This window comes from Aptenodytes patagonicus, chromosome 1 (genome assembly GCF_965638725.1).
Source record: "Aptenodytes patagonicus chromosome 1, bAptPat1.pri.cur, whole genome shotgun sequence".
Taxonomy (NCBI): Eukaryota; Metazoa; Chordata; class Aves; order Sphenisciformes; family Spheniscidae; genus Aptenodytes; species Aptenodytes patagonicus.
Genome location: NC_134949.1, coordinates 198,972,417 through 198,982,475, shown reverse-complemented (window position 1 = coordinate 198,982,475; position 10,059 = coordinate 198,972,417). Strand labels below are relative to the sequence as shown.

At 49.2% G+C, this 10,059-nt stretch overlaps 1 protein-coding gene across 1 annotated transcript in view; it reads left to right on the top strand.

The window, feature by feature from the left end:
- The first annotated feature begins 4,567 nt into the window (after positions 1–4,567).
- FREM2 (FRAS1 related extracellular matrix 2) overlaps positions 4,568–10,059 on the top strand; it is a 142,902-nt gene continuing 137,410 nt past the window's right edge. Inside the window, exon 1 of the mRNA XM_076364204.1 lies at positions 4,568–9,719. Within this exon, the coding sequence (XP_076220319.1) occupies positions 4,568–9,719 (5,152 nt within the window). The remainder of the gene's footprint in view (positions 9,720–10,059) is intronic.

The window sequence follows — 10,059 nt, the reverse complement described above, 5'->3', positions numbered from 1 at the left end:
AGAAAAAGGATGGCTGAAAGTTACAGTTTAGCAATACTCTTGCATATACCCTGGCAAAAAACTATGTCCGATAATTTATAAATAGCCACTTGCGTAATAATTCATTAATGAAATAAGAGAAGAAAAACTGAGTATGGAAGCAACAGAAAGGCTGTTGGTTAAGTACAGCTACACTCAGGGAACTGAGACACTCTCTCATCTGGCTGATTTAAGATTTTCAAATTTTTACTCTCTTTCAGCAGACTATTTATATAGGATTGTTCTTTGGTCTTTGTACACCAAATCACCTGTCATATTGTGAATGATGAAAATTTTCTCTGTGCCACAGTAGGTACTGTACACCTTGCTTTTACATGGCCTTCAGAGTTGAATTGTAACAGCAAAATCACTTATACAACCGCTAAGTGTCCAAATGAATCTCATTTGCTGCTTCCATCCTCTCCCCCTGCTCTCCTAATTTCCTTGGCAAGATAGTCAATATACATTGGCAAGAGATGGCACATCTTTTTGCACTTGTAAGTTATGAAATACTCGTGCTATCTATTTGGAAAATGTTAAAAACCTCTCACATTTGTATGTCGTATTTAGCCTCCTTTCTGAGTATTTAATCATCAAAAATATTTCATTTTTACTAATTTATTTGAAGAGCATCTCTGGAATTAATTCCATCATTAAGTACAAAACTCCTACGAAAAGCAACGTAATAACAAAAATCAGGCTTCGCTACCATTAAGATGTTAAGATTATACCATATCAACAGAGGGCAGTCTTTGATAACTATAAATTTATATGTAGACTTGGTGAACAGTAAACTTCCGTGTCTTACATAGGAACTGTGAGTTGTGTAGGTTTCAATAAGGAATATAAATCTGTGCTCCATCATCAAAAGCAGAAGCCAGATGCCCTCAGAAAGGGTTGCATTTAAAATAAGAATAGATTTGCATTCATTTTTAAATAAACAAATGTCTTAAAATATATATTTATCCTGCTGAACCTCACAGCTAATTTATTTCAGAAGAAATATTCATCACTAGATTTCCATGAGCACAGTTTTATTAATACTCTGTTAAACGAGCAGGTCTGCTCTGTCTTAAAGCTTTCTGTTTCTGTTTAGACTCAGAAATACAGTGTAGTAGTGTAGCAGAGCTGCAAGCTTTCATGCAAGGATATGTAGACTCTTTTTTTTCCTGGTCACATACCAGTCACTTTATTCACCAAAAATTTATTTTAAAAGATCAGTGAACTTGTCATTGGGCCCAGTTCTGATTTGTTACACGGAATTCAGAGACAATTGGTAGGAAAGCGCTTTGGATTTACAGCTCTGTCATTAGATCAGAATTTAGCCAAGATGAGTTTTCTTCAAGCACGATTTGAACACACGTGTTGGCACAAGCCAACCAGTCAGCAAGCCAAGGAAAATCCTTTCAAAATTCTTATCAACTCTATTATCTGGAGCACTTTTTATTTTATGTTGTGCTGTGAAAAGAAAAAAAAGACGCCTTGCACTTTGTACTTGGACTGTGGCATAAGAGCTCATTGACTTGTTTGACAAGACAGCAACTGCTAAAAATAAAGAGGACTTCCACTGTTTGTGCACGGAGATTTACTACTTGATGATGGAGATAACAGACATCAAAGAACCTGACCCTGTTTCCACTGAAAATAAGAAATTTCTGTATCAGAGATGGGTCAATCCCCTCCCTTCACTACTTTTCTCTTGATTTTTTTTTTCAGTTAAGAAGCTAAATCTCTCAAAAATTTATTTGTTGGAATGCCCTTCTCCATTCACTTTCAACACAGGTATTTCAAAAGCCATTCCTTCATCTACCAGATTTCTCTAACTCTCTTTACCAATTGAAAAGAGATGTCCCAGATATGATCTCTTGATAAACATCACAACAAATATTGGACTGACTTTAACAGAGAAGAGATTGCTCTGTTACAAACGTGGTTCAAAACACATCATCATTAAAGAGAAAATATTTTAAAGGTACATGTTTTCCTGCTATCCCTAACAGGCTAAGAATATTAAAAACTGAAAAAAATAGTGCATCTTTCATTAGAAACCTTACTTTTTATCTTCTGCTAGAACAACAAATAAAAAAGCTAGATGCTATTTGTAAGTGATTTATTGCCCTTTTCCACTAAGTCTCTCTACACACACATGCATATATACGCATACACACATGGTTTGAGTGGCAAACTCTGCAAAAGGGAGTTTATTTTGAAAGAAGGAAAATCTTTCTCCCTTGAAGTGAATAAATGTGAACATTTCCAATGAATGTTGATTCTGTAAAACTTAATTTTACTACAGCCTACATTTGGAATCAAACTTAGATGGTACACATTTCATAGAATCATAGAATAGTTTGGGTTGGAAGGGACCTCTAAAGGTCATCTAGTCCAACCCCCCTGCCGTGGGCAGGGACATCTTCAACTAGGTCAGGTTGCTCAGAGCCCCGTCCAACCTGACCTTGAATAAATTAAATTCTTTAATAAGTTAAGCTGTTCATGCCCATGCAAGCAGACATGCCTTCAAATCACCCCGATGCTACCTCAAATCTCTGTGCTGGGTCACTTGGTTTTGGTTGTTTGGGGTTTTTTAAAATTCATTTATTTGATTTAAAACAGAACCCAGGACTTGACACTAGACCATTATATCTGGGCAATTCCAATCACTCCATCCTGAATATTGTCATCTCTGACACGAAGAGATACTAACACCGTGTTTGTGAAACTATGGGAGATCCTTGGTCTTGGAAATCAACTTTTTCTACTGAATTATCTTTCTTTGAGGCTTAGAGATAAGACATTAACTTTCTGAAATCCAGGGTGAATGCCTCATAAGGGTAGAGAAATTATATTAGTGTCACTTAACTTACTAGACATCTAACTACTAGAATTATTACCTCCTGCAGCAGCACCCAAGTCTATAATTCAGTATAGACTTGTTTAACAAAATAGCTTTCTGCAGTTTTCCACGGGTATGTCAATAATAGAATATAAAAGTATCTCACAAATTACAATAATCCAGTGTTGTAGAACAGATGTCCACCGATGTCCCCCTACCCCAAACTAAGTTGAATGAATACTTATATGTGAATGTGGCTGACTGTGCCCACACCTGACATTCTAAATTCAAGTTTTCCATACAGAAAACAAGATCACTTGCCATAACGTTGCTCCACCACTGAAGGATAACTTCAAAGATTATTTTAAAAGAAGGCATCACAAATTTACACAGTCATTTCCAAACAGCCTCGGGTCGTCTTTGGATCTGCCCCTCCTTAGTATTTTTCACTTTTCTATTGTTAGAAACCTTTTTTAAAACAGACTGTGGATCACATTTCATTAACAAGAAAGAATTTTAGCAGCTGTGAGAGAAGATGAATAAAAAGTCAGAGCTTGCCATTAGGAATTTTAAAAGGCAAATAACTCCTGCAAGCTCAGACTCTTATTAATATGCTTTTAACTGCGGACACAAGATGGCAGAAATACTGTGAAGCTTTTATTCACCCACTCCTGTGACTAGTCACCTCCGAAGAATGAAACTGGATATTAACTAATGCGTTTTGCCCCGGAGATATTTATCCGTTTTCCTTCTGGCGCAAAGAAAGGCGGTGCCGGCAGGCAGGTCTCCACACCCCCACCCCGCAGCCGCCCGCCGCTCCGGCGGCAGTGCCGGGGCGCTTCTCCTCGCGTGACCCGCCCTGGTTTCCCTCAGGCACCTTTCTCTCCCCCCCGTCCCCCGTTAACCTGGCTCGGCTCTCGGGCAACCCCGCTCCTGCCGCCGACGGGAACAGGGCGGCGCCGCCCCGCCGCGAGGGGCGGCCGTTACCCGCCACCGCCCCGCGCTCACCTGTCGCCCCGTACCCTGAGGGGAAGGGAAACCCCGAGCCCTCCCCGGCGGCGACTCGGGGACAGCCCCGCTCTAATTCTGCCCCAGCGAGCCAGGATTTAAGGCGAGAGCGGGGAGGCTCAGTGCAGGGGAAGCGGGGAGTGTCGGTGCGCTCCCGCTGCCTCCCGGGACTGGGCAGAGGTGGGCTCCTCCGCTGTGGGCAAGCAGCACCGCCCTCCGCCCGACATGGGGACTCCGGGCGGTCCGCGGCGCCTTTCCCGCGGTGGCTGCCGGCAAGGCGATCCGCGCCGGCAGGGTGATCCGTGCCCCCCGCCTCCCCCTTCCTCCCGTTCCCGCACGGCCAGGGCTCGGCCCGCCGCTTTCTCGGCGCCTTCTCCTCAACAACCTGTTGAGGGGCCGGGGGACGGAGGGGGAGGCTGTCCCCCCCTGTATCTTGCAAGATTGACAAACCGCTCTGTCCAATCGCGCCAGACGACCTCGCCCCCCGCGGGTGCCTATTGGCCGCTCGGAGACGCAGGGCGGGGCTTCGCAGCTCGCGGGGCTCCACTCTGGAGCGGGGCGCAATCCCCTCAGACCGCAGCGTGTGCGTGGGGCGAGCGGATCCAGACGGGCCGCGCCGGCGGCAGGAGCGGGGCCGCGACTCGGCCCCTGCGGAGCGCAGACGCCGCTGCCGGGGGCTCCCGCCGCTTCGCTACTCCGGCAGGGACCATGCAAGCTCTCCCCCCCGCGCCGCGGCGGCTGCTGGCCGGCTTGCTGGTGCTGGCCAGCTGCGTCTGGGTGGGGGCGCCGGAGCCGCCGCCAGGCAGCGCCGCGGTCTCCTCGCCGTGGGCGCCGGAGGCGGCCCCCGTCGTGGTGGCCAACCGCGGGCTGCGGGTGCCCCTGGGCCGCTCCGCCTGGCTGGACCCCGCGCGGGACCTGGTGCTGCAGGTGCAGCCGGGGGACCGGTGCCACCTCACCGTGCTGGACGAGGACCCGCTGTGGCAGCGCCCGGGCCGCCTGAGCCCCAGGCGCTTCCCCTGCGACTTCGGGGCCCGCGAGGTGCAGTACTCCCACCTGGGCGGCCGCAGCCCCGCGCGGGACCGCGTCCGCCTGCAGCTGCGCTACGACTCGCCGAGCCGCTCCCTGGTGCTGCCCCTGGTGCTGGAGGTGGAGGTGCTCTTCACCCAGCTGGAGATCGTCACCCGCAACCTGCCCCTCACCGTCGAGCGCCTGCGGGGCACCAGCAACCCGCTGGACGCCCGCAGCCTGGAGTTCGCCTTCGAGCCGGGCCGGCAGCGCTGCCGGGTGGGCCTGCTGCCGCCGCTGGCCGGGCTGCCCCGTTACGGAGAGATCCTCAACTACCCCCCGGCGGCGGCGCCGGCGGCCGCGGGTGGGGAGGCAGCGGGGGACGGCCACCTGGTGCCCGCCTCGATGTGGGACTGCGAGGAGTTCCTGCGCCTGGGGCTGCGCTACCGGCACACGGCAGCCGGTGGCTCCCCCAACCGTGACCTGGTGCCGTTGGTGGCAGAGCTGCGGGAGGCAGCGGGCAGTGGAGCACTGCTGAAGCGCGAGTACTTCCAGGTGCTGGTGCGGATCCGGGCCGGGACTGAGAATGCGGCCCCCAAACCCAGCTTCTTGGCCATGCTCATGATGGAGGTGGACCAGTTTGTCCTCACCGCCCTCACGCCTGACATGCTTGCGGCTGAGGATGCCGAGTCACCACCAGACCTGCTGCTCTTCAACATCACTTCGCCCTTTGGCCCCGGCCAGGGGCACATGGTCAGCACAGACGACCAGAGCTTGCCTGTCTCCTCCTTCAGCCAGCGGGACGTGAGGGAGCTGCGCATCGCCTACCAGCCACCCATGGAGGACTCGGATCGGGAGCGGCTCTTTGAGCTTGAGCTGGAGGTGTTGGACCCAGAGGGTGCTGCCTCAGAGCCCTTTGCCTTTGTCATTGTGGTGAAGCCCATGAACACCCTGGCACCTGTGGTGACCCGCAACACTGGCCTCGTGCTCTATGAGGGGCAGTCGCGGCCTCTCTCAGGACCTGGTCCCAGCCCCAACCTGGTGATAAGTGATGAGGATGACCTTGAGCAGGTGCGGGTGAGTGTGGTGGCAGGGCTGAGGCACGGCCACCTCACTCTGCTGGAGGACACCCCAGCACCTGCTGCCCCTCGTAAACACTTCACAGTGGCTGAGCTGGCAGCAGGTCGGGTCATATACCAGCATGATGGCAGCGAGTCTCCACTCAGTGACAACCTGGTGCTGCGGCTGGAAGATGGTGGCTCTCGCCACCGTGTTGAGTTCCTTTTCCCCATTACCCTGGTGCCCACTGATGACCAGCCGCCCCTACTCAATGCTAACACGGGGCTGGCCATGGCTGAGGGTGAAACAGTGCCCATCACCATGCGTGCTCTTAGCGCCACTGACATTGACTCGCAGGATGCCATCCTGCTCTTCACAGTGGAGTCTGGCCCCACTGCTGGGCAGCTGCTCCTCCGTCAAGTACAGCCACCTCCTGGCTGGGAAGAGGAAGAAAAAGATGAGGGCTTTTCTTGGAGGAGGGTGCCGGGTTTAGGAGGGAGCTCCCTAATCTATGAAAAGCCAGTGAGAGAGTGGCTGCAGCAGGACATTGTGGAAGGGCGTCTCTATTACCACCACTTCGGGCCTCACAGCCCTGGCCCTGGGGTTGTGTTGGACCAGTTCATCTTTAGAGTCCAGGATGACAATGACCCACCCAACCGCTCCGGACCACAGACTTTTGTGATCCGGGTACATCCCATAGACAGATTAGCCCCAGAGCTGCACAGTAGCAGCAGCCTGCACTTAATAGTTGCAGAACAGCAGGTGACCCCACTGCGGAGGAAGCACTTGTGTTACACAGATCAGGATTCAGGGGACCATGAACTCCACTACACAATAATCCAGCCCCCCACTGACACTGACACTAACCACCCTCCAGATGTATATGGAGCCCGCCTTGGATCCCTCGTGCTGACCGAGGACCACTCTGTGGAAGTTACCCACTTCACCCAAGCCCAGATCAATCATCACAAGATATCATACCGTCCCCCACAGGAAGAACTGGGGGTGGCTCCTCATTTGATTCAGTTTCAGTATCAAGTGCAAGATGCAGCTGGCAATGCAGCCGAAGGGAGTTTCACCATCTACCTGCAGCCTGTGGATAACCAACCTCCTGAAATCACTAATACTGGCTTCACTTTGCCTGAGGGAGGCAGCCATGTCCTTAGTCCAGCTGAGCTGGATGCCAGTGACACGGACACTGAACGTGCCCGTCTCAGATTTATCCTGACCCAGGCTCCTCGGTATGGCCAGTTGCAGCTTTCTGGGTACAGTTTGATTCCGGGAGGTGTCTTTGGCCTGGAAGATATCAGACAAGGGAGGGTGGTGTATGTGCACAGTGGAGCTGAGACCAACAGTGATACCTGCAGGCTTGACGTGAGTGATGGGGTTCATTTTGTGCCCATCACACTGAAAATGAACGTGCATCCAGTTGATGATGAAGTTCCTACACTACGGTTGCCCCCAGGCACTCTTGGTTCCTACCTGGATGTGCTGGAGAATGGTGCTGCTGAAATCACTGCTAATGTCATTCAGGGCACGGATGAGGATACAGATGACTTAATGTTGACCTTCATTGTAGAGGATCCTCCTCAGCATGGGAACATCCTGGTCCAAGGGGTGCCTGCAGAGAGATTTTCCCAGAGAGATCTGCTGGATGGTGCTGTGGTATATGCTCACACTGGTGGTGAAATAGGCCTTCTGCCCAAAGATGATACCTTCAACCTTACCTTGTCTGACCTGTCTGAGGAGTGGAGCGTCAGGGGCAATGTTGTTCAAGGAGTTTCAGTCTTGGTGACCATTCTTCCTGTTGACAGTCAAGCCCCAGAGATTTTTGTGGGGGAGCAGTTCATGGTAACGGAAGGTGACAAACGGGTCATTACTCCTGCTCACCTCAGGGCTGAAGATGTGGATACTCCTAATGATGACATACTCTGCACCATTGTTGCTCAGCCGACATCTGGGTATGTAGAGAACATCTCTCCAGCCCCAGGATCTGAAAAATCCAGAGCAGGTGTAGCTATAAGTGCTTTTACCTTGAAAGACCTCCGTCAAGGGCATATTTTTTATGTCCAAAGTATACATAAGGGTGTAGAGCCTGTTGAAGACAGATTTGCTTTCCGCTGTTCTGATGGCATTAACTTTTCCCAAAGGCACTTTTTCCCCATTGTCATTATGCCAATCAACGATGAAGAACCTGAAATCTTTATGCGAGAGTTTGTTGTGATGGAAGGCATGAGCCTGGTTATTGATACTCCTATCCTCAATGCAGTTGATGCAGACATCCCTGCTGATCAGTTAATGTTCACAATCACCAGGCTTCCCAGGCATGGCCACATTGTGAACCAGCTGGTCAATGGAACTGTCCTAGTGGAGAGCTTCACCTTGGATCAGATAACAGAGAGCTCCAACATACTCTACGAACACGATGACTCTGAGACAAAGGAGGACAGTTTTGAGGTGAAACTCACAGATGGTAAACATACCATTAGGAAAACGATATTCATCATGGTTATTCCTGTAGATGATGAGACACCCAGAATGGCCATCAATGATGGCTTGGAGATTGAAATAGGTGAAACTAGAACTATTCATAATAGAATATTGAAGGCTACTGACCTGGATTCTGAAGACAAAACCTTGACATACATAATAAGATACGGGCCACGACAAGGCCTCTTGCAGAGAATAAAGCCTTCGGGTGGAGTTGAGAATATCACCCTGGGGATGAACTTCACCCAAGATGAAGTGGATAGAAACTTAATTCGATATATGCATTTTGGCCAAGAAGGAGTTCGTGATCTTATCAAGTTTGATGTGACAGATGGAATAAATCCTCTCATTGACCGCTACTTTTATGTGACAGTAGGTAGCATTGATATTGTCTTCCCAGATGTAATCAGCAAAGGAGTTTCTTTGAAGGAAGGAGGGAAGGTAACCCTTACTACTGATTTGCTTAGCACCAGTGACCTGAACAGTCCAGATGAGAACTTAGTTTTCACTATTACCAGAGCACCTGTTCGTGGTCATCTTGAATGCACAGATCAGCCTGGGGTACCCATCTCCACTTTTACTCAACTACTATTAGCAGGCAATAAAGTCTATTACATTCACACTTCAGAAGATGAGGTGAAAATGGACAGCTTTGAGTTTGAGGTGACTGATGGCTATAACCCTGTATTTCGTACTTTCAGAATTTCTATCAGTGATGTGGACAATAAGAAACCTGTCATCACAATCCATAACCTGGTGGTGAGTGAAAATGAATACAAACTGATAACCCCATTTGAACTGACTGCAGAAGACAGAGATACACCTGACACATTGCTAAAGTTTACCATCACTCAAATACCAGTGCATGGTCAGATCATGTTCAATAACTCCAAACCAGTCACCACCTTCACTAAACAAGATCTAAATGAAAATCTAATCAGCTACAAACATGATGGCACAGAATCAGTTGAGGATAGCTTCTCTTTCACTGTTACAGATGGCACTCACACTGATTTCTATGTCTTCCCCAACACTGTGTTTGAAACGAGGAAACCTCAGACTATGAAGATTCGAATAATGGCTGTGGACAACAGTGTACCTCAAATTGTAATAAACAAGGGTGCTCAGACTCTCCGTATTCTGGCCACAGGTCACATCGGGTTTCTGATTACCAACAAGGTGCTCAAAGTGGAAGACAGGGACAGTTTACATGTTACTCTCAAGATCAGAATCACAGAGGGTCCGCGCCATGGCTTCCTGATCCACCTGGGGAAAGGCAACCATAGCATCAGCCAGTTCTCCCAAGGTATTACAATACTCCATGCTTTCTTTAGATCTCTGGAAACATTCTTTTTCATGCTAAACTCTATAATAATTGATGGGAGAAACTTTCCAACAGCGAGCTTATTTATAATGGCTTTGTTAGTTTTTAGTTCTGTTCATTATTTGTTGCATCTGTGACAGCTTTAAACAGGAAAGGGGGTCTACTGGATGAACACTGAATAAAGGAGCATCTTTGCTTTGGAGAGCTTGCAGTCCAAATAACTGTGATTTGGACTTTCTATCAGTGATAGAAATTTGGATAACAGGATTGGGCTGCGCATGGTTCTGGATCTTTACAGGCTGAGTGCCTTCTTTAAACAGTT